Source organism: Mesocricetus auratus, unplaced genomic scaffold (genome assembly GCF_017639785.1).
Source record: "Mesocricetus auratus isolate SY011 unplaced genomic scaffold, BCM_Maur_2.0 Super-Scaffold_4256, whole genome shotgun sequence".
Classification (NCBI taxonomy): domain Eukaryota; kingdom Metazoa; phylum Chordata; class Mammalia; order Rodentia; family Cricetidae; genus Mesocricetus; species Mesocricetus auratus.
This window is the reverse complement of record NW_024429182.1, coordinates 113,354,262-113,378,714: the sequence shown is the minus strand read 5'-3', so window position 1 is coordinate 113,378,714 and position 24,453 is coordinate 113,354,262. Positions and strand designations below refer to the sequence as shown.

At 46.5% G+C, this 24,453-nt stretch overlaps 2 protein-coding genes across 11 annotated transcripts in view; one reads left to right on the top strand and one right to left on the bottom strand.

Moving 5' to 3' along the window:
• Positions 1-5,160: 5,160 nt before the first annotated feature.
• Positions 5,161-15,868, top strand: Stard5 (StAR related lipid transfer domain containing 5). 2 transcript variants are annotated; one of them, XM_005077850.4, is made up of 6 exons: positions 5,161-5,334; positions 5,920-5,969; positions 6,311-6,443; positions 10,794-10,911; positions 11,665-11,758; positions 15,168-15,868. In XM_005077850.4, exons 1-6 carry the CDS (start codon positions 5,236-5,238, stop codon positions 15,313-15,315), a joined length of 642 nt encoding a protein of 213 aa, XP_005077907.1. In that variant the 5' UTR covers positions 5,161-5,235; the 3' UTR covers positions 15,316-15,868. The 2 variants fall into 2 exon arrangements, with proteins under 2 accessions (XP_005077907.1, XP_040585064.1); XM_040729130.1 differs by lacking the exon at positions 5,161-5,334 and adding an exon at positions 5,352-5,580.
• A 2,430-nt stretch (positions 15,869-18,298) lies between these two features.
• The window catches only part of Il16 (interleukin 16), a 93,855-nt gene continuing 87,700 nt past the window's right edge, over positions 18,299-24,453 (bottom strand). For all 9 annotated transcript variants that reach the window (XM_040729104.1, XM_040729111.1, XM_040729106.1 and 6 more), the window contains 4 exons: positions 23,870-23,971; positions 21,457-21,715; positions 21,143-21,265; positions 18,299-18,775 (listed from right to left, as the gene is read on the bottom strand). In XM_040729104.1, coding sequence (XP_040585038.1) covers positions 18,588-18,775; positions 21,143-21,265; positions 21,457-21,715; positions 23,870-23,971 — 672 coding nt within the window. In that variant the 3' untranslated portion in view covers positions 18,299-18,587. The remainder of the gene's footprint in view (positions 18,776-21,142; positions 21,266-21,456; positions 21,716-23,869; positions 23,972-24,453) is intronic.

The window sequence follows — 24,453 nt, the reverse complement described above, 5'->3', positions numbered from 1 at the left end:
TTACTCTGTTCTGTTTTCCTTTTCCGGACTCTCCTCAGGCTGATAGGTGATCGCCTCTCAGCACTCTTACTCTCTTACCGCATCGCCGTCATCATTGTGAATGGGCTTCCATGACGCTCCTCACAAAAGCATGGCTTGCTGATGGCTCATCTCCCTCCTCTTTGGGAATACCAGCTCTTATCTATGCTTTAGAACAGAATGCTACCAGGCTGCTTTATCAAGGTTGCTTATGTAACTGTGGTTTCACAAGATGCCTGTGTAATTTAGTAATGGTCCATGGCAAGGGAAATTGTCTGCCTTCTCGCCCTGTCATCAAACTATTACTGGTCACATGATCCACTGTGTTATTACAAGTCCAGGGCCTGGAGAAATAGCTTAGTGGTTAAAAGCACATACACTCTAGTAGACATCTGAGCTGAGTTCAATTCCCAGCACCCATGTTGGGAGGCTTACAATTGCTTGTAACTCTAGTTTCATGGGATCCAATGTCCTCTTCTGGTCTCCTCGAACACTGTGTTCATGTGTATATGCATACACACACACACACACACACACACACACACTTAAAAATAAAATGAATCTTTAAAAAAATCTCTATCCTAAAAATCATTACATAGTAAAAGTACTTTCCCTTTTTCATTTGTTTGTTTGCAAGTGATTGATTTCTTTTATCTTTTCCAAGCCCCTAGAAATACTGGGCTCTACCTCCCTGTGCTGTGACTAATTAACTGGATGACAAATGACTCAATCCAGGTAAAATGCATGTGTATGAGAGCAGCTGACAAACAGTAAGTAAATGAGCAAACAGAAATGTTGCTAAGGGACTAAGTGGGCATCTCCATACTTATTTACTAGATTAATGGTGTCCCGAGATAATGCAATGCATAGTTTGTGGCACACCTGCCCTGAACCCCTATCTTAAAGTCAGCTAGGGATTCTGTGAGGTCTGCCAAGGGATCCTGGTGGGCTGAGAGGCTAGCATTTTGTGGGAGGGCACTGACCAAGGAACCTGCAGAGCTCCGTTCTTTCTCTTCCCCTTCAGCTCTCAACTACAGCCTCAAGCAGACTTTAAACGCAAGCCTGTCTGCCCCCTAGGAGTGATTTGTGGGTACCACCTAACTCCTTTCTGCTCAAGAAAGTTGCTTTCCCTCCCCTGGACCTGCCTGCAGCCACAAAATAGACAGAGCAGCTCCACACTACCTCAGATCTCTCCTGCCTTCTGCAGGAGTTTGTCACAGGCCTTGGATATAAAATTTGCTTCTCTAAATGTTTTGCCTACCCAGGACATCCTAGTTTGGGAGAGCAAGGATCAAAGTTAAATGCCATTAACTTTGCTTTTGTTTCTGTAGTGTCTAGAGAAATGGCTTAGCAGTTAAGAGCACATTTTACTGTTGCAGAGGACCCAGGTTCGGTTCCTGTCACCTATCTATGTTAGCTGGCTCACAACTAGCTGTAACTCCAACTCTGGCCTCTGTGGGCATCAATACATACATGCATATATGTACACATATAAACAAAAGCAACACTTTGTAGAAAAAAAAACTACCCACTACACTCTGTAAATGTAATCATCTCTTGGATATTGATAGTTACTAAAAGTCATTTTCTAGAGCAGGGTTGGCTTTCCTGGACTGGTATGTAGTTCTGTGGTAGAGCATTTGCCTCACATTCATGAGTTCATATCCAGAATAAAGAAAATACAAACCAAGACTTAACTTTCCTTCATTTTTGTTTTCATATTCTTTAGGCTCTCAAAAACATTGTAATAGGCCCCAGCCTGACTCTCAAGTTAGAGTCACAGAAATTTATAGAACTATATTATACTGAATTCTAATTAGACACTGGTGATTTGAGGGAAAAAAATGGTCCCCAAAGGGAATGGCACTGTAGGAGGTGTGGCCTTGTTTGAGGAAGTGTGTCACTGTGAGGTTGAGCTTTGAGGTCTCTTTTTCTCTCGCTTCCCTCAGTGTAACAGTCAATTGGCTTCCTGTCGCCTGCAAGGTATAGGACTCTCAGCTCTAGAACCATATCTGCCTACATGCTGCCATGATCCCCTTAATGATCATAATGGACTGAACCTCTGAAACTGTAAGTAAGCCACCCTTAACTAAATGGTTTCTTACAGCAGTGTTCATGGTTTCTCTTCACAATAATAAAAACCCTAAGACAGACATTTAAAATTAAAACCATTATGTTAGTAAATGCACTCATGAGGCAGCATATGATAATATAAAACATAAAGGAAGTGTCCTGCTGACTCTACACTCTTCTAAGATCACTCCTTACTAGACTGGAATGTTCTGAGCCCTGAAACATATAAACACCCCTAGCATGAAGTGCTTCATGGAGGATAACTGTCCTGAGAGAGGTGTTATGAAGTGATTTTGTCATTGTGTGACATCATAGTGCATTCTTATGAAGAGCAAGAGATCTACAATGTCACTGGGTGACATTATCTTGTGCAACCATTGTTGTATGTACTGCTTATGATTAACCTTAATGGCATCCTCATGTGGTACACAAACACACACACACACACACACACATATGGATATATATATGTGTGTGTGTTTATATATATATGTATAATATTAGCAAACTCAAACACATGTGCATATATAGACACACATACTTCTTTCTTACTCAAGACATAAATGAACTTCATTGAACATAGGTATGTATAGTGAATAATGTTTACTGGACATCAAATGCCATTCTCATTACTATTTACTGTTAAGCCATTTGACCTTTTCTTCACCTACTAGTACTATTACTTATTTTGCTTTTCAAATGAAAAAGAAGAGAACATTTTAAGGTCTGGAAGGCCTACTCATTTGCTAATAATGCTATACACTTGCTAACACAATGTGTGGCTTGAGTGATCTGATGAGTGCTGGCTTTAGCTTTTTTATTACTTTCATATTTTAAATTTTTTAGCACTTGAAATGCAACCCAAGACCTTGAGCATGGTGTGTAAATACTGTATGACTGAGTTGTACCTATCTACCCAACAGCTCGCTAGCTAGCTTGTTTGCTTACTTGCTTTCTCTTTGTAGGGTCACACTCTATAGCTCTGCCTAACCTGGAACTCAATGTGTACACCAAGCTAGCATCAGAATTGGGTAATCCTTCTTCCTCTGCCTCCCGAGTGCTCAGAATACAGGCATGTGCTGCATGCTTGGTTCTAAGCACAGGCCTTTTGTATTCACAACACTGTTACCGATCAACTTGCATTTTTAACTTGTGCATGTGATGTAACATGTGGCCATCTTTCCCTATTGGTTCTTAAACAGAGATCACATTTGGAGAAAGATTAGATTTACATTTTATTCAGTTAAGCTTTAAACTCTATTCATATCCTCCAAACATCAAGTAGATGTTGATGAGAAGGACTGCTTCCTATCAAGCCATGTTGTTAGACTCACTCTGGACCTCTGCTCTCTTGAGCAACCCTCCATGGTGACAGTGGCAGCTCCATCAGCTGTGTTATATGAGTTCAATGGTTAAACAATACCCCACATAATGGGTCTCTTGTAACTTTGCTTGATGCATTAACAAATAAGTTTGTTTCTATTACAAGGGCAATCTTCCATGCCTCTGTGCAGGTGAGGTTGTTGGGTTACAGAGGAAGTACAGACAAGTGTTATTATGTATCATTGCTTTGTTTGCAAAATGTTACAAATAGTACACTTGAACTATCGCCCACAGTGAGGAAAAACCCTTCCTCCTTACTGTTACTAACGCAGCGTACTAACAGCTCTTTTCCTGTTTGTCCACTAGATTGATCTCCTTATTTAGTTCGTAATCCTTTATGACCAGGGTTCTGCATCTTTTGTGTCTTGGTCATTTATTTATTTTGTCATAAAACATCATTCCATGTATGAAGCTTTCTTTTTGTATTAATGGTTTAAAGCCATTTTTTAATAGCCAAACAACTTTTAGTTCAAATGTATCTCAATTTTATCTCCTATCATTTTCTTTTACGGTTTTATATGCTTCATTTTTAAAGCACAACAACGGGAGTCATCTATTTTATAACTCCTAGAATAATGCACATGTGTTCCTCACAGTAGCATGGGGAGATCCATATTATTGTAACATCTAACCTCACAGCAAACTGCTATTTGCCCAAACACATGCAGTACTGGATCTGGCCCTCAAGTTCCCCAGAAGTCCTCACCCGGAAAACTTCTTCCAAAAGGGACTTTCAAAGCATGTTTCTACCTATACTAACCTTTGAAGAAAACAGTGCACAGGTTTCAAGCAATCAGTTGCACAAGGGTTTGAAAGGGAGGAAACCTTGGCTGCTGTTATAGAGAGAATAGTGTTCCCACTTTCCCACTGGCCTGATAATACTCTGGTCTGCTTATTTATATATTTATTTAATGATTCTGGTATTGCACTCAAGTCCTAGCACATGCCAGGTTTCATGTACCGCTGCACTTTGTCACCAGACCTCTTTCTACTTTGAGATGAGGGCCTCATTAAATTGCCCAGGCTGACATTTAATCCGTGATCTTCCTGCTTCCTGGATTAACTCTCAAGGGAAAGCCAGGGTCTCCCCCTGGTGCCAACACATGCCATGTCTGTTGGATATGTGTGTCTACTTAGAGCTCCAAAGGCATCTGGAGCTAAAGAGATTCGATATTGGTTTTAACATTTTCCCCATCCCTTCGAAGTTCTCTCTTCCTCTACTCAACCGTGGCACCAGCTAGTCAAGGCCCCAAAATGGGAATTATGGCACTTCCACAGGCTTCAGTCTCTACTATCAGAGGCAGACATCCCCGCGCAGGCCTCCTGAACAGTCATAGGTGGGTCGCCCTCCTGCCTACCTCCAACCGCCAGCTCCTCCACATCCCCGGGGTGCCCCGCAGAATCCCCCTGGGGAGTTGTTTGCAATGAAAACTGAACGATCTCAGTGGGGGCCAAAAGTCTCTGAGCATCAAGGGAAAAAACACCACTCCATACTCTAGCCTATGAGTGGTTCCTGGCCCTACCCACAGCCGACAGATGCAGTTCAGGCTTCCTGAGACCCGCCCAGAGATGACGCGTATTGCAGGGTTGGCCTCCACCTCCAGATCTGCTCATTTCTAGGAGGGGCGGAATTGTCTGTGAGCAAAGGCCAATTCCAAGAGGGAGGCGGAGCCCAGGGGCGGGGATCCAGGCTCCGCCCAAGGCCCGGTTTTCCGCCTAGCAGAACCGGTGCTGCACAGCTGGGACCCTCACGCCGCTGTAATGGACGTGTCATGGGCCACGCAAGAGAGTGAGGCAGTGGCGGAGAAGGTGCTCCGGTACCGGCGGGACGAGTCAGGCTGGAAGAAGTGTCGGGAAGGCGTGAGTGAGGCACTGGGCGGGAAAGGGGTCTGGAGACGACTCCTTGGGAGCTGGAGTCCTCCAATCTCTCAGGCTTCTCCTAGCCCTGTGGTTTTCTGCACCCCAGACCCCGGAGGTGGATTGAGAGAGCTATTCCACTGACGGTGGCTGCTCTCTGGAACTGCTGGAGATCCCTACCGCTTTCAATGAGAACACCCTCAAGGTCACCTGACTGGTATGAGGTTAGGATTGGACCTGAAACTCCAGGTACCAAGTCTTTCCTCCGTTCATTATAATACAATCCCGTGGCCCAGAGAGTGTCAGAAAGAGTTTACTTCCTTGACGCTTCTGATTTTTTTTTAAAAACAAATATTCCTAAATTGCTTGGTGGCGTTTAAGGCTCTTGGAGAACCTCCCTCAACTCCTGGAGCCAGCCAGCCAGCCAGGATCTCTTTGCTCTTCACCTGCTGTGGGGGCAGCTACATCCATGACGAATCCCAGCAATGCCAGGAACGGGTTGGGTGACCTTGGAGAACCATGTCTTGAGATCTTGTCTCCAAGCCTTCCTCTAGCTCTAAAATTCTACGATTCTGTGCCTTTTGACAGAATGGAGTTTCAGTTTCCTGGAGGCCATCTGAGGAGTTTCCAGGGCATCTGTAAGTGCACCTCTAACAAAGCTCGTCAGAGCCTCAGCTCCCTTCCTGGTTTCTCTGGGCTTACCTCATGAAAGGTTCCAACCCACCCTGGCCCTCTGTGATCACCAGTCATCTTCCAGAAAAGCACTGGCTTGTATTTCGAATGGTTTCTAGCAAACTGTGTTCTATGAGGGCTTAGTACCTGTTTGTGTAGGCTGGAGGGGAGGTGGGCTAGTATATTTTAGTCCCCCTTCCATCAGCCAGCTCTAGAACTAGGACAGACATGTAATAGATTTGAGGTAAAATCCTAAAATAAGCAAGTTTAAGTGATGCTTTGGGTCTAATTCTTCTCTATGGGCCAGGTACCGAGGAGAAGGCATTCTGTGTGGGACACCAGAAGAAGTGTGGGATTGCATAAAGCCAGTTGCTGGAGGCCTCCGGGAGAAGTGGGATGACAATGTGACCAGTTTTGAAATTGTCCAGAGCATCACGGACGTAAGTTTCTCTGCCTGTGTTATCTATAGTGTTTTGTCCTGCTGCAGTACCCTGACCCCATGTCCTCTGAAGAGGGATCTCTAACGCCTATAGGCAAGAGGAATGCCTGCACTCCATCCCAGTCTTGGCCCTCTGGAAACAGTGTGGCTTTGAGAGACCAGAAACCCCCAGCAGAGCCAGGGGGTTTAGATGAGGAAGCCTGGGCTCCTCCAACACCAAAGCAGGCCTGGCTTTAGACTAATAGATTTAGTTTGAAGCCTTGTCTTTTGACAGAGCCTTTGTCCACAGTAGGACCACTGCAAGTGGTCACTTCTGGATTGCAGCATCTCTTTTAGGAAAGTGTCCCCACAGCAGAAAGCCTTGTTCTGCAGCTGTCCTGTCTAGAGTGGGATTCTCAAGTTCCCATGAAAAGGTGGCTGGTGGAAGAAATGAATTATTCATTTAACAAATCTACCTGTAAATTTAAATAGCCACATGAGCTAGGGGCTGGTACAGCAGACAGGTGCAGCTGCAGTCTTGATGAACCTGCCCAGGTGTCATCTGTAACTTTTAAGATCTTGAGGGTCAGAAGAATGGAAAATCACAGGGAAAACACATGCACGAGCATCTCTGGGGAGGCTGAGCTGTGTGGTTTGGATGACATCTTAGTGTTGCTGCCCGGGACCTCTCTGGCACTGTCTGATACTGACATAAGCAGGTAGCATTGTGAAACCTCGGTGCTTTGAAGCTGGCCAAACTGTGGAGCCAGGTGTCTTTGTGCTGACCTCATTTCAGATTGGTCTGTTGTCAGTAGGAGTTTATGTCAAACTTGTCTGAAGGCTGGGGCAGAAGTCCCTGGGAAGAAAGGTAATCTGACATCCTTGTCAGTCCAAGATGGAATCGAAACACACAGCGAGGCTGGTGCTGTCAACCCTTCTTTTATCCCTCTGATACTAGTAAGAGGAGAGCGGATCTCAGGCACTGGTGTGCCTTTGATGTTCCTTAACTCACACTGTCCCTTACTATGAGACCAATAGGTGGCCTGGGCTGGGAACCAGACTTGAGCAATTTTGCATGCAATTTGCCTTTAATTTATGGCAGGTGATTCTTTCTGCCTCTCTCTTTTTCATTTCTAACAGTTAAATAGCTTCCTTTAGAACCACAATAAATAGATGTGATTTTCTAGTTCTGGATTAAGTGAAACCAGCACAAGAAAAGAAAAGAATGCAGAGAGAGAATACAAATTATTATATACAGATGGGTAAAGCTGAGCAGCCCTTGGTTTATGCCTTTTATATACAATGCAAATACTGTAACAGAAGCAATAGCATATATGTGTGTAGAGGGGTATATGTGTATTATGTATGTTCATGTGCATGTGGAGTCCCAAGGAGTGTCTCATACAGTCGTTCTCCACTTTATATATTGAGGCAGTGGCTCAATATTGTCATCCCCTTCTCCCAGAGGCCTCCAGCAGCTGGCTTTATGCAATCTAGAGCTTGCAATTGTAGCCAGCTTGCTCCAGGGACTCCCTGCTCTGCTTCCCTTCCGGGATTATAGCCGAACTACCACTCCCGTCCAGCTTGTGTGTAGGTGTCACGTCTGCTGCGCCGCCTGTGTCCGAGAACGTGCAGAGGGTGTCGGGGATTGACAACACAGAGACTCGTTCAATGATATAAAGAAAACTTTAAACAGGCTCCAAAAAGGTTCAAGAAAACCTCCTAAGAAAAGCTCCCACCAGAGAAGCTTCTGCTCTCTCCTCTACCCTGGCTGGTTCTGCTCTGACTCCAGAGGTGGATGTGTGTGGGTTTTTGAAGGTGAGGTTAGTCTTTAGACAAGGTCGAGGTCAGGGCGGTTTCCATGGGAAGGCCTTTTCCAGGAGCTTATTGTATCGTTTTTAGTAAACGTGTTTTTACTAAACATTGTCTACAGCTGCCTACTCCCAGGCAGAAGGGGAAGTGGGTCTCTGCTCAAGGTCTGGTGTTCCCACATGTAGGTTCTAGGGAATCCAAGTTCCAGTCCTCATACTTGCACAGCAAGCACTTTACCTACTAAGCCAACCCCATAGCACTGCACATCATCCTTTGGAACTCAAAAGTGGCTCCACTTCTTGAGCACATTTGCACTCAAGTCCAGTGGCTGGTGGGACTGAGAGAATGTAAGGCTAGGAAAGCCATAGGCTGAGCAGCCATAATGATGGCTGACCCGTCAGTGATGTCAAGCACAGGCATTGGATGTTCTTTTCCTGGCTACAAGCCCCCAGCCTGAGGTAAAGAGAAGTTGCCAAGTGCACACAGGTAAAGGGGCCAAGCAGGAGCTGGCCCCCTATTGTCACAGTGCCACCTCTCAAAAGGAACCAAAAATGACTTTCTAAGTCTTCCACCTTCACCTCAGCTCCCGTTCTGGATTTATCTCTCGGCTCCTCCCCCAGGGGACGTTTTCCTCCAGTGTGGCTTTCTAGGCACACATGTCCCCAGCACACCTGGCACTCAGCCTGTGAGGAATTCTCTGCAGGGCCTGTTGCTCTTGTCTTCTTAGTCAGACCTCCGTCATGGCCGAACGATTGGTGCTAGGGGCGCTTTCCAGCGTTTCTGGGGATCCTGGCTTGCCCCTAGCTGTGCCTGCTTCCCTGTGTGGAACTGATGGTGCAGACAACAGACACCCTCATCCTGGTGCATCCGTTTCCCTGAGCGCTGGCTGGGCCAGTGTCAGTCCCAGCAGCCCCTATCCCCTGCCGGAGCCCCGTCAGCCTTCTGGTGCATGAATCTTCAAACTTTTGGCATGTGTTTCCTCTAACAGATTTTTGAAAAATTATGCCTCATCCCAACACGTGTCATTATCTAACATTCAGTTCACAGCTTAATTTTCATAAAGTGTGAAGCCTAGATTTTTGACATGTACTGTTTGTTACTTTTGAACAAAGCAATGGCATTTAGTTCTATCTAAATAATATTGGGCTTTATTTATTATATCCCATTTATATGGATATGGAGGCTTCCAAGATCACAGGGTTGAGGATACTTAGGAGCTCCAGGCTAAGCAGGGTTACATTTCAATTCAATAAACAAAGAAAGCCACCAACAGCAAGACGTAAATGTTTCTGAATCAGAGTGCGATTATTTTCCTTGAACTGCATTTTATACAACACAACTCACTGAGGTTGGTTTGTTTTAAGACAGGATTTCTTTATATAGCCCTAGCTGGCCTGGAACTTTATATATAAATCAGGCTGACCTTGAGCTCACAGAAATCCACCTGCCTCTGCCTACCAAGTGCTGAGACTGCATGCTTAGACCACAAGGCCCAGCATCCCACTCCATTTTATTCCTCACATAATGCATGTGTTTCCTTGGACATCACCAAATATTATTAGAGATATTCATGTATATTGGGGGAAAAACTTTTTTAATTATGCATTTCTTTTGATCACAAGACTAAAAAAAAAGAATGGGACTGAGGTATGAATGTAATTTATTTAGGGAACATGATTACATTTGGAAATTTGAATGAAGAATGGTTAAACACAAAGAGAAAAAGTATTTCTCATCTCTGCATGAGACGTGTGGGAACTTTTTGTTCTCATTAATTCATGTGTCCCTGGAAAGATTTGGCTTGTTGCCAGAGACACACAGCCTCCAGCAGATACTAGACACAGGAGAGAAAGCACAAGCTGCCAGGGAATGTAGGTATCCCAAAAAGCAGAGAAGCTGATGGCGGAGGTCTTGTTCATTAGGAGAAACGGTGCAGATAAGGGGCAAAGACACTTCCTTTCAGGTGGCATTCATTAGTGATTTGGACAGCTCACAAGCATCCCAATCCTTAATAGATAATGGGTAAAGGATGTATGGATGAGACATGAACCTGGAGTGAACTTGTGTCTGTAACAAGTCTTTAGTATTCTTAAAAAATAGACTCTTCTCTTGGGCTCCAGATGGAATCAGAAGCAGATGTTACGCTTGTAGACAATGATGATGACTTCTACCGTGCCTGCTATAAGACATGGGAATTCAGAAATGGACTTTTTTTTGCACTGTGCTTAGGGGAAACTGACACTCTGAGCCCCTTGTGGGGCGCTATGATCAAACTATGATCAAAATATTAGTTTGCATTCTTGAAGATTATTAGCACCACAAAGGATTGTATCCTGTGCAATGCATCTAGGATGATATTAGATGGGTAGGGGAGACACTCTGTTCTCATGTGAGTTTTTTTTTAAGACATAGAGATGAAGTCATTTGACCTCAGTGCACCCACTGGAAAGTGCCCAAGTGCCCTCGGGCTTCTTTGGGTTCTCCTGCCTGCAGCTCGCCACACTGCTATGCATGAGATGGACTTGTCCTCAGTAGACCTGAGCCTGCTTTGTTTCGGCAGGTGCTGTGTGTGAGCAGAACCTCCACCCCCTCGGCTGCCATGAAGCTGATTTCTCCCAGGGACTTTGTGGACTTGGTGTTGGTGAAGAAATATGAGGATGGCACCATCAGTTCCAATGGTAAGTGGTGGTAGGTGTCTACTGGCTGTCCTAGATACGGGCTTTGTCTTAAATGCACCGCTAGATCTTCCAGAACGGCTGGGTGATTGGGAACCATCAGCTACGTCATGTGTTCTGTCTTCTCCCCTTGTAGAGTTGAAGAGGTTTTGTACCAGAGAGACTGAAATGGGGAGACCGGATTCCTGGGCTTTATTATGTCCTAGATTTTGTCAGCATTGTTTTTATTTTTGCTGAGCTCAGAGTTCATGCCATCAACATGCAGATTGCAGATAACCTCTTTGTATGTCAGTGTGTTGAGTCCATAGGAGCATACTAATCACGTGGTTGCTTTCTGCCCATTCATGACCCATGGGAACAGAGGCCCTCGGTTCCTCTACATCTTCCTCTGGGGACTGAAAACTGAGAGAAGCATCTTTCTCCTCCTACCCTGAGCCTTATATTCTGGAATGTTGTTTCTTCTGAAACTCTTAACGGGTTGGAGCAAACTGTGTGAGAGTGGATGTGTCTGGATGTACCTAAGCATGCTTGTTTGTGTGTGAAGGGGTTGAGAATGCGTGTGTGTGTGTGTGTGTGTGTGTGTGTGTGTGTGTGTGTGTGTGTGTGTGAACTGGATGTAAGCATAAGAAAGTTGACAGGTAACAGAGTCAAACCCTTTGCTGGCCTCTGGACTTTGGTCATTGGGCCTGTGCAGATGGGGGATCTTCAGTGCTGGTGGTGGTGACCCTGCTGTCTGACCTCATGAATGTCTTCCAGCTACCCACGTGGAACATCCATTGTGTCCTCCAAAGCCAGGTTTTGTGCGAGGATTTAACCATCCATGCGGGTGCTTCTGTGAACCGCTGCCAGGGTAAGGAAAGTGGGTGGAGGACTTTGTCCCAGAGCTAACTGTAACACCTCTGTGAACTCAGAAAACAGGCTTTTTGCTTGTAACTCACAAAAATAATATCCATGTTACAAAATGCATTGTCGCACACAGGCACCCAGTGACTCAATGTGCCATTTTAGGTGGCTCCTGGGAAAGCTGTAAGGAGGTGTTACTCAGATTAATTTTGATGCAAGAATTCCTCTCTCCAGCCACAGGACAGGTCATGCAAACATCCCAGACACATTGAGCAAATAAGGAAACTGAGGCTTAGGTGAGAGATGTGTCTATAGTCAAAGGCCAGGAGTGCAGTGCAGTGTCTGAGCTCTGAATCTTCCATACTCTCTGAGGACACCCACCAGACTGGAGTGGCTACAGGAATAAATTCCCCACTCTATGTTGTACATAGTGACCACTCTTCCTTTACAAGGCATGGACAGTTCCATGTTGTGAATAGGTCCTAGAAAGGAGCTGTGGAGCCCTGAATAGACTTACAGACACGGCCAGGTTCTTGCCAGGAGCTCTCTGGGTAATGAGTTACCTGAAGGTCATGGGTTTATTATGAGCACTACCCAAGTTAACAAGGAGAGGGACTGCACCTGCTGGTGTGGCCCTGCGTTTCCTGCAGACAGCCCACACCTTCCCCACACAGTCCCAGGAGACAGGTCACCGTGCCCAGGATATTACTAAAACCCAGACAGAGCACCCCCGCGGAACACTGTGTCTGCTAAACTGGCTCTCCAACGATCTCAGGGAAGGCTTTTCTTAAATGTCACAAAATTTTGAGTTTGACAGTAGTAAAGCCATGCTGCTGCATGCACACATGCCACACAGCTTTAGTTCTGGTACTGAGGAGACCAGAGTCACTGGCTTGGGCCTAGGAAACTACTGTTGACCGCTTTCCTTTCTCCCTTCCCAGCAGTCAGTGCTGAGACCTGCCCTTCCTTTCCAGCTTTCCAGGCATATTGCAGCAGTGTCTAGAGCAGAGCCCTTTCTCCTTGAGGCTGAATCTCAGGACTGGCTTAGGGAATACCCAGTCACGCAGTCATGTAGTAGTGGTGATGGCCCAGGTCCTATAGAGGGCGTGGGTAGTACAAAGAGGTTATATAACTAGCCCAAGATCACCAGCCAGCAAGTGATAAAGCCACAGCTTAAACACAGCCATCTGTCTTCCACAGTGACTGTAGGTTTTTTCTGTGTTTAAAAAAAAAAAACATATTACAAAACATCTGTTCTCTGAGGCCTTAATCCTGATGGAGCAGGAGAAGATAAACAAGGCACAAATGAAAGTAATTACGCTATATGTACACTAGGAATTACTACTTATTAAGTGCTGTGTAGAAAACTAAAGGATGATGAACGGATCTAGGGTAGGGTGGGAGTGAGTCACCCAGGAGGTCAGGAAACACCTCCCTGCTAAGAGCCACAGGGATCATGGTGGCCTGTGCAGCAGGTGCAGGGTCCCTCTGGGTGTGGCTACAAGGGAAACTGTGGAAGGAAGCCACTGAGTTGGATCAGGAGAGAGGCCGGGAAGCACAGCCATTGAGGAAGCGGGGACAGGCACTTGTCTGAGTAACTGGGAGCTTTAGAGAGGTCTGAGCAGCCAGGCCAGGACGTCAGTGTAAGCTGCTCTGAGTGGATGTAGTGCCCAGAGTAGGTGGAGCTGTGAATCAAAGCAAGAGGCCCCACTGGGGAGTGAGGCTGTGTCCTGCCCTGAGATGGAGGTGCCTGGGCTCCTGTGACAGAGGGAAAGCTGTCCCGGAGGGCAGGGTGTGTTTGGAGGAGGCAGCATCGGAGCTGCATTTGTGGTGCACCTCCTGCGCATGCAGGGAACGTTCTCTGTGCTCCACATGCGTTCTGATGGGCATGTCAGGACACGCTCCAGCCGTGATGTCCCTGGGCCCCCTTTTAGCCACGTTAGCTGGCCCCATGGGTGTCTCCCCTTGCTGTAGTTGCCTCTCCTGAGATGCTATCCTATCAAGCCCAGGGCTCCCCTGAGAGAAATGTGGCCACTAACTCAGGTTTCTTACGTACCTTTTCAAGTTTCCAAAGAACACAGCAGAGTGAAGATGAGGGGTGGCCTGGGCCCTGGGGGGGGGACGGGGTGAGAGGGGAATGACACAGAGAAAGGGCCCCAGAACTGATAGGAGGTGGAGAATGACAGAGTTGAGGATTTGAGATCCAAAGGGAGCCCTGCCCCCTCCCAGCACAGGGGTAAAGAATTGCCATTCTAGAGCAGCCAGGTACTCCTACATGCTCACCCGCTTGCCCTGTGCTCTTGAGGCCTCAGTAGCGGTCTATACAGCTAGGGGTGGCAGGGACTGTAGAGTCTCCAATACCAGAAGCTCAGAGAACCTCTGAGGAGTGATGTTGTGTGGAGTTTCTGATGAGACCAAAGTTGTGGGCAGTATCATTCAGATAAAATGCCACCTGGTGGGGGAGGGGAAATGCCACCTGGTGGGGGAGGGGAAATGCCACATGGTTTCTCCAAACCTGGCCACTGCAGAGTTTGTGACCATGAAGACCCCTCCAGTTTCCTGTTTGGTCATGCCCTACTTCCTCTTTTGTGTGGAGTCTGATTTTAGCTTCTGAATTAACCTAATCCCCTGTTGCTATTCACCAGTAGATGGGACCCTATATTTGGGCTTCTGCTACCCCTTGCCAAAGACTCCTCACACATGTAGAAATTAGCCCTCAGCTCTCTAAAATAAAGCTCAAAATCTGAATTTAAGGTTCCATTTTCCCCCTAAAATATGATTGAGGATTATACAAGACTCCAGTCCATAGAAATTGTAGTTACCATTATGTGGTATGTTTTGAATTAAGATTGAGCAATCTAAAAAAATTCTGTTCACAAAATAGTAGCATGCTAAGTAGCATTTTTTAAAGAAAAATAAGCTTTTCTAAATAAAAACTGAGAAGAACGGCACTCTTTTCCAGTTTCCCCAATTTCTTTCATGTCAGACTTAATAAACATGTCTGTGACAGAGTGTGTGGTGGGGTCACAAGTCACACTGGCTGAAAACTCCACTGTGTGTTCATAGTAATCACTGCAGGAAGGAGTTGTAACCTTGCTGACCTGGAAGGGGCCCAGGATGTCCCAGAAGTCCCCAGTCATCAAAAACACAGCTGTTAACAGCTACAAGGAACATCTGTACATGTCCCAGCTGGAGCATGGTACCAGCCCCCCAATGTGTTTGCAGTGGGCTGGGCAGTGTGTGCCCTAAAAGATACGTTATTTTCCAGAACAAGGAGGTTGAGAGGAGCCCTGGACACTGAGTCTGGAGCAGGAGTAGAACTGAACACCGTGTCTGGACCACGTCTGCTGGTCGTGGCTCTGGGCTAGATGCTTCTGTGGTACATATCTAACCCAAGGCTGCTGTTTCTTTCTCAGGGAGCCTAACAAAACCAAGCTGGTCACATTCTTCCAGACAGACCTGAGTGGCTACCTCCCTCAGAGTGTGGTAGACTCCTTCTTCCCTCGAAGCATGGCTGAGTTCTACCCCAACCTCCAGAAGGCAGTGAGGAAGTTCCATCACTGACACAGTCTCCTGTTGGCAAGAAATGCCCTTCAGGAGCTCCAGCTGTTGAGCCTCAAAGAACGCAGAAGAGCTACTGTGGCTATTTGAGATGCCCTAGTGAACAGGAAGTCTTGGGGAGCCACCTAGGACAGCACTCCCCATACACCCCTCCGTCCCCTTGGGCTTGGTGTGGAAGGAGCTGTCTGTCATTTTGCAGTGGTACATGTGCGCACACACATCTGGAAGGGCAGGTCCTGCTATGGCCACTTGACAAAGACATGCCTCAAGCACCCTTTGCTTATTTGTGGTCCAGGGCTCTGCGCTCTGCTCTCAGACATCTCGTCTCTCTGCTGGTCTTAGAGAATCATTGTCTATCCCAGCCACTAAGTCCTGCTTCCTCTGGCATCTGGTGCTCCCAGACTTTTGTACCAGACTCCTGTGTTCATTTTGTGATACAATTTTATATACAAATTTTTAACACAAAACTCCCCCTTCCCTTACAAAGATGTCAACTTGGAAAATATGTTTTAAAGCACAGAATAAGCCTTAAGGAAAAATCACACTTTCTACTTAATGTTTGTTGTATCTTCTGTCAGAATTGTCTTTTCGTATCTGTTTGTCCCTTCATGATAATGTTCATGCCCCCATGAAACCAGTTTGAATCTGTCCCAGGCCAAATTATATCTTTAGGAGGGAGTGGGAGTTCTTCTGTCCTGTGTGAGTGATTCCTAGTGGGGCCAGCTGCATGGAGGACTCTGGGTAGAAAAGCCCCCTGGCATATACCTCACTCTCTCCTCAGTCATAGGGGTGAGGCAAGAGTACTCTGGTCCCCTGGCCCCATCAGGCCTTGCTGCTATTAGGAAGGAAGGAAGGGAGGAAGGAAGGAAGGAAGGAAGGAAGGAAGGAAGGAAGGAAGGAAGGAAGGAAGGAAGGAAGGAAGGAAGAGTAAGTCTCCTGTGCTGTGGGACTGTACAAGCCTACAGTATCTAACAATTGCCACAATGCCTGCCATTCCAATAGGGACAAACGCTGTCTCCTTCGCTTTGATATGAAGAAAGGAGAGATCTCTGTCGGCTATGTTGAGATGCTTAAAGACTTTTCAGACAGATGGTGCCCCTCGCATCCCTGCCCTCTTCTCTCCTCTACTCTCCCTCTATTTGTTCCTCACACCGTCTGGCAGGAGGTGGGGTGGGGGTCTAGTCAAAGGGCTCATTTGGACACATTTGCATTTTGATGAGACTGTCCAGACATTCCCACACTCTGTCTACATCTATCTGGTTTTCCTGCTGCTGCTCTGTTTCCTGGAGTTTGGATACTGACTGTTGATCTCCTGTTGTCTCTCTCTGGTTTTGTCTCCTCTGTGTTAAGCCTACTTGCTGTACCATTCTTTTGGAGGTGATCCATCTTGTTTTGTTTGAGACGGGCTTTCTCAGTGGACTGAAACTCACCTAATAGGCTAGACTGGATGCCCAGCGAGTTCTGGGGAGCTCTCTCTTTCTGCTTCCCAGGTCTGGGATTACAGGTGAATGCCACCATAGCTGGTTCTTTGGTTTGCATTTGTCTGCTCCATTGTCTGGTGTTTTTGTTTGTTTGTTTTTGTTTTTCTGGTCTCTGGGGATGAAATTTGAGTCACCACGCTTGCATGGCTCTCAAGCCCTTTCCTGACAGCTATCTCCCCAGCCCAACACCTTTTTTGTTAGACCAAATTTAACGTCTAATGGACCTAAAAGGCTGCTAGGAATGGTATCCTGAACTCTTCATCTAGTTTTGTCTGCTATAGGACATAATTCCAAGTGGGCTGGAGAAGTAAGCATGCCAGCTCCAGTAAGACTGTTACTTCTCAGAGTGGAGACTGAGCTATGCAAGAGTCACTGAAGGGCTTTGCATGAAGAGGAGAGCCCAGCGGGAAGGGGGGGGTGTTCTGAGTCCACTTCAAATTCTGAAGAGGCCAGCAGGTTACACTGGCAAGCTCCCATTGGCAGTGCCCTGAAACGGATGGGCTCTGGTGTTTTACCTGTGACACTTGCCAGGCCTTCTATGTCATCCTTATTTCAGAGGAGTGGGGACGAGGATCTGAACCCCTGGCCAAACCTACTAAACCATACTTGCTATGGATCATCAAGACTCACAGTGAGTTATCCTGAGCTTGGCTGTCAGACATTCAAAGGTGACCAAAGCAAATCCTCTACTGGCCACGCACATGCTACAAACAGGCTGGAGGGTGTCTTCCCTGGTGTGCTGTCGTAAGGCTCCTGGGCCTGCTCATGTCTACCAGGTCACAGAAGGAGTGGCAATCTCTGCCCCACCACATTCCTGCCAGACAAGCCATTCATCGTCCTGAGGCTCAGTACCTTCCAATACACTGGCACAGGACCACCATTGGTAAAGTGGCGGTGATCACGCACAACTGTCATTTAACATCAAACAGAATGCCTGACGTGTGACAGATGGGATGTCGGCAGTAATTTGTATTTTACATTTTTCATCCATATCCCTGCTGGTTCATCCTGTGAACACATCTGTCCATGCCTTAACTCACAGCACACTCCTCTATCTCCTGGTCCCAGCCTTTCTAGGATCCGTTCTCAACCCAACCAAATAGTCTTTTGGCGTGTCTGAAAGTGTTTTTCATGACTGGCTGCATCTTACAAAGATGTTCCTGACAACATATCCCCTTTCCTTGAGTCGAAGTAAGCTTTTGCCTGCTGTCAGGGAGAGTACAATGCAAGCAATGCTGTGAATCTTCAAAGGCAGAACACTTAAATGGATGCAGCTCCTGCCTGGCTATGGTATATGCAGCAGGCAGCTTGGCATCACAGTACAGGAGCCCCAGAGGCACAAGCAGTGACCCTTCCTAGGACCCCAGCCCAGCCTTGAGTTGCTCTAGATGATGATTAGTGGGGCCAAAAGGAGCTCCTGCCTACCCTACAGATGCATAAGACAAAACTTGCTGCCATGGAGTGGCTTGCATAGTACCTGGGTAATGTTCAAATCAGGACATGGGTTTCATAGAAAACTGCAATACACCCATTTTATTTTGGCACCAGAATAGTATCACTAAGCTGTCTATATACAGTCTGTGGTTTGTATCAGCCATCTCTGTGTGAGTCTGTCCTGGCATTTAGAACAACCCTCTTGGTGAGCAGTGTCCCAGAAAGTCCAAACCTGAGCAGCAGCTACCAGAAGCACACCTGGGCTTTCCCCAGCCTGGGCGAGGTGGGCAGCAGAGACCCTGAGGATCGGCAGTGATGGGAGCTTCGTGCTCCTGCTTTGTTGTAACATCCGCACCCTGTCTAGGAATCCCCAGAAGCTGTCATCTGCTTGCATTGAAGGCCCTTCCTTCTGATGACGACAGTGACAGGCCCATCAGGCAATGCCTTGATGACATTCCAGGCTTCAAACCGAGTAAGACCTTGCACAGCAGTGCCAGCCAGCTGCAAGATTTCATCTCCTGGCTGGACCGTCTCGCTCTGTTCTGTCCCTGTAAAGGAGGAGAGCATGATGGGTGATTCTGGGCTTTGCAGACAACAGGAAGAATACAAGCTGCTTTCTGAGGAACCAGGACAGCCATCCCTGGGAGCTTGCCAGTGGTTCTATAAAGTGAGGCATTTCCCAGCAAAGTAGCTCAGAGCTTGGATACCAGACTCAGCTCTGATTTCAAGTGAGGAGATGACAGGCAGTCCCAATCCAGAGCCCAGTTAGAGACTTCCACAATTTCTAGAGAAGCCCTGGGTCCTCCCTAGACCCCCCCATCTATCCTACTTCATATTGACTTCTTTCTTCTGGTATATCATCAGCAATGGGGGGGAAGGGTGTGAGGCAGTGAAACATTGGTGAATCAGTCTTCACAGGGCTTTCTTTTGGCTTGTTTGGTTCAGGAAGAACTCTGTGTCCACTCAGAAAGACATGACCCTGCATGGCACCCACTCAGTCAAATATGCATACAGAAACCATGACATCTTCTTTTGCTGTTCATATTGAAGAGAAACCTCCCATTTATCTGACACCATGGCCTTTACCAACATTGAATATAGAGTATAGAATAATAATGAAAATATAGTAAAGAACATTGAGCAAGTACTACAATGGGCATTGACCCACATGTTCTGTACTCATGTACCTTGGGGTACACACCAATAGACTCACTTTTTACAGGTGTGGAGACCAAAGACGGAGAAGCCCACTCAGAACTTGAAAGTGGCTCAGATTTTGGGTCTAGGTTTGAACTTTGACCTCCAGGCTCTGGCATCCACATCCATGGTACTACACCTGCCTATAGCTGGAGGCTCATTCCCATGTAAGCTCATGGGCCCAGAATAGTGAGGTGACTTGCCCAGGGTCCTGCCACTGGACTTGATGAAATTAACATTGGAACTCAGGTCTTTCAGCTTTGGCTTCCTCAAGAGCTGAAAGCATTTTCCCAGTTAACATGGGCACTTAGAGTTAATTACCATGTATGACTCAGTCTACCCACTGGGTTTTCATGAATGCTGCAGAACTTAAAATCAGCTAGCTCATGAGGGCAGGTATAGCGATGGGATGCCTTTTGGATCCCAGTTCTAAAAGCTCCCAGACACACACCAATACTTTTTACCTCTCTTGTGGATAAGGAACATCGAGACAGGTAAAGAATAGTCACCTGGCAAGTTAGAGATAGGGCTGAGACCACACCCAGAGTCTGGCTTCTAACCAGCATTTCCTTCTCCACATCCCTTGTTCCCTTGCCCAAGGCTTCCACCTAAAAAGTGGCAAGGAGTTGCAGGTAGATTTGCAGGGTAGCTACAAGGTGTTCATAATTTCTCAGGAAAATCCATATCCAGCTAGCCAACATGTCAGCTTGTCTGACAGCCCAATTCATAATGAATAAGACATCAATTGGAAAATAAACACAAGAATCAATGAATCCAGGACTAGAGTAAAGCTAGCCAGGCTGTGAGACCAATGCCAGCCTCTGGCTTTACTCAAAACATTGGCATCTTATGTGTCATGGATTGGTTGGTTAGTTGTTTTGAGACAGACTCATATAACCCAGGCTGACCTTTTATTCACTGTGATCTTGAACTCCTGAGTGTCTTATCTTCACCACAGTGCTATCACAGCTGTATTCTTAAGATTAACATTTATTTTTAAGTACATTGTGTGGAAATGGTATCGATCTTTCTCAATGCATCTTTTGGTGGCCCTCAACTCTGTGCCTCAAGCCAGAGCCTTCCTTGCCTCTTCCTGTCCTTGGTCCTGCCAAGCTGAACCAAGCCTGTTTGTGGGATATTTGTTCACTTATGTGAAAATGTATTGCTGTGATTGGTTTAATAAAGAGCTGAATGGCCAATAGCTAAGCAGGAGGTGTAGACTAGGCTTCTGGGCAGAGAGAAAAAGTAAAGAGAGATAATTGAAGTGCAGGGGATACACCAGGAGACACAGAGAGAAACCAGGAAGTGCCAGATGGAAGACCAGTTACCCCACATGATAGAACATAGACTAACATAAATTAACCTAATTAATTTAAGTTATAAGAGCTAGTTAGGAACAAGCCTAAGCTATAGGCCAAGCTTTCATAATTGATAATGAGTTTCTGTGTCATTATTTGGGAGCTGGCTAGCAGAACAGAAAAAGACTCATTACACAAGCAGCAGTACTCAGTCATGTGAGAGGACCCAGCAAAATGAGAAGTAAAGGCATGACTGAGCAAGGGCACAAGGTAAGAAAAGCAGAACTGAATGCATAGGGGTCAACACGTGACTCAAAGGGCCCGGGAATCCAGTGTCCCAGAAGGATCTCAGGAGTTTTGGGTTTCGGTGCTTGCTGCATGCCCACAACTGGAGAGGGTGTAGAGGGGGAAAGGACCCACCTTTGAAAATCCTGTTGATGGTGAGAGGCTTGTCTCCCTGAAGGGAGCCCTTTCCTCCCTCCAAGCTGAAGCCCAGCCCTGCAGAGGTCTTCTCCAGTGTCACTGTGCAGACAGTGGCCTCCACTGCAGAGAAAAACACATGGGCTTGTTCAGTGCTCTGCTCGTCCAGGCAAGCTGTTAAGGTGTGTTGGGGCCACACATTATCACACAATGCCACTAACAATGGATCTAAATGGCCAAAGGCAGTCAGTACTTGGCTCACATGGGGACTTTCCCCACACCCGTCCCCACCCCTCTGCACTGGGAACTCTTACTAGAATCTCCAGACGTGTCACTGACTGCTGAAGATGATGCTGCAGAGTCGGTAGAGGAGTTCAGGTCAGGAGTGGCCTCCACAGTTGCTCTCCTGGTGACAATCACAGCTTGCCTTGGGTCCCGAGCTTGGCGGAGGATAGCCAGGGCATCATTGTGGGTGGCCCCCTTGAGAGATTTGCCGTTGATGGAAAGAACCTCATTGCCTTTTTGAATTGTGCCTTCCTGGGAAGCCAGGCCATTTGGAAACACTCTGTGAACCTAAACAAGCCAAAGGAATCAGAACCTCCAAACCACCCAAATCAGATCCCCATCTGTGCTAGCGGGTCACTCCAAGCCAGGTATCCAACCAACCTCAGAGGAGTTTAGGCCAAAGACAATTGTAACACGATAAATTAAAGACCCAGAGACAGATATTGGGGTTCAAACTGAGGGTCAGATGCTTTCTGAATCCTCAGGCAAGCTTTAATAAATAATAAATAAATACCACTACAGACAACATAGGTTGACTATATCTCAAGCAGAGCAACAGGCCTGGGCCAGCGTTCCTCCTCTAGCCAGGGCAGAAACCAACAGCGATGGCCAGAGAGCCCTCAACACTCTTCCCACACAATGTCCTTGACTGATCCTCCAGTCCCATCCACTCGCAAAGAACATCTTCTGCCTTATCTACCCTGGATCACATTCTTAAGAAGGGTTTCCTGGCAAAATGGAGTCTATGGCTTATTGAGGGGTGTGTATAAGCAGATTTCTAAGAAAAGAGAAATTTTGGGACACCACATTAAACAAAATCTCCCAAATTTTTCATTGTTTAAAGATGCTAGCAGTCCTACAATGTCAGTTTATATCTTGGTTCTCAAAGTAAACAATGTAATAACATGATGACTCCCCAAACACATTTCAGGAGAGCTTATCCCTTCTTGAGATACACTCAGGTCTCATTTTCTACATGAAGTACTTGAGGTACTATCCTAGACTGCCTAAGACATCCTCATTCTTTAGCTGGTCCCTTTCTTCTTTCTGCATGATATGGAGGGAAAAAAGGCAAAACAAAACTCTAGCTTATGGCCAAAAAGAAAGACAGCTCAGTGGGTAAGGTCCTTGCCACCATACCCAGAAGCCTGAATTTGAGGCCCAGAGCCCATGCCACATAGCCTGGATCATGAAGTCAGTAGCCCATGCCGGTAAGATCAGCTAGGCCAGGATCAACTATGGGTCCACAGGGAAAGATGCCTATAACACAGATCTGCTGCCCTCCCCATGCTATTTCAGACTCTGGGTCCTGAAAAACAGGAGGTTGGTACAAGCTCTGCAGTCTTGCATGAACAATGTGGTGTGTGTAGCCTGTGCATAGCATAGTAATTACTCCACCTTTTGGCTGGATCCCACTGAGCTAAGTCAACCTACAAGTCAACTTCACAAACGTCCCCTTGAACATTCTCATTCTACAGGTAAACAGAAGCAGGGTAGTCCCTTCCTTTGCAAGGATTTGCCTTCCATGAGTTCCTTTTTACATAGTATGAAAACTCTACAGTCCTAGACAAGTTTTTTAAAATGCCCTGTGGCTATAAATTGTACCTATCCAAATCCTAGTGACCACCACAATCTATATTTCCAAAGGAAATTATGTGATATTTTGCCAAAGTTGGCCTGTATATATGCACACACACACACACACACGTGTGTGTGTGTGCACATTTGTGTGTTTTTGCAGCAACATATGATGTGTGCACATACATGTGGAGACCATAGGACAATCTCAGCTGTCCCACCTTAGGCATCATTTCCTTTGTCTCTCAGTAGCCTGGAATTTGCCAAGTTGGCTAGGCTGGATGACCAGCTGGGAATCTGCCTGTCCTTGTGTCCCCAGCTCGGAAGTTATAAATGCACCTCCATTCCTAGCTTTCCTTTAACACAAGTTCTGGGACTCAAGCTGAGCTTGCAAGGCAAGTGCTTTGTTGACCAAGATATCCTCCTGATTGTCTCCATTTTAATGCATCTTTCACATATTTTCAAAAATATAGGTATTAGGGCTTTAAACCATGCGAACTTTCCATTCAGATGTTCTGGTGTAGAACGTGTACTTGCATACACTGCACGTGTGCATATGTACTCACACATATACACAATATTTTTTGATGCTCCATGTGTAATTAGTGTCTGTTTTGGTGTACTGGGGTTGTATAAGGTGCACAGAGACCATCTTCATTGAAGGCACTTAATGTCAAAGAGTTAAGACTGGATCAGATAGGAGCCCACACTGAGCCTCTTGAGAACAGTCCCAATGCTTTTCCTTTAAAACACATGTCCTTACCCTGCCTGGTGTTTCTCAGCACAAGAGCCTTTCCAGGCAACTCTCTGCACCCCCAGCAACCCATTCTGCCTCTGGCATGCCGATTCCAGGGCCACACTCACCGTGATCACCTTGTTTTCTAGATCTGCCCCTCCTGCCAAGCTGAATCCAAGGCCAGCACCTTCTTCCTTGTGTAAGATGGTGACATGAATGCTGTCTAGTTGCTGTGGATGAAAACACATGCATTCACAAACACTGCACTGCAGCAGCGGGAACAACTTGACACAGGCTTTAACAGCATGCTGGTTTGTTTTATTAAACACCAGCTGGGCCGGTACTACCACCTCCTCAGACTTGAGTTTCATCGCACAGGAATTACAGGACGCTTAGGAGGAGAAACAAACGTATGTAAAACAGCAAGCCCAGCCTTTTTTCCCTCTTACTCACCCATTCACACCCAACTCCCACAGACCGGGCTGCACATGGCTAAGTCAGCTAGAGATCCCTTGAGGCTGGAAGATGCTGCTTTACCATGACGTTGTGTGACAAGGGCAGGTGGTATGATCTGGGTCAGCCTCTCAGAGGCCAGTGCTGTTTCAGAATTTCTAGCTGCTCCTTTTTCTACAGCATAGCAGCAGTAAGCGGCCCAGCTGGCTTCTCACTTCATCATACAAGCATGTACCAGTGTGTACACGCACACAAGCAC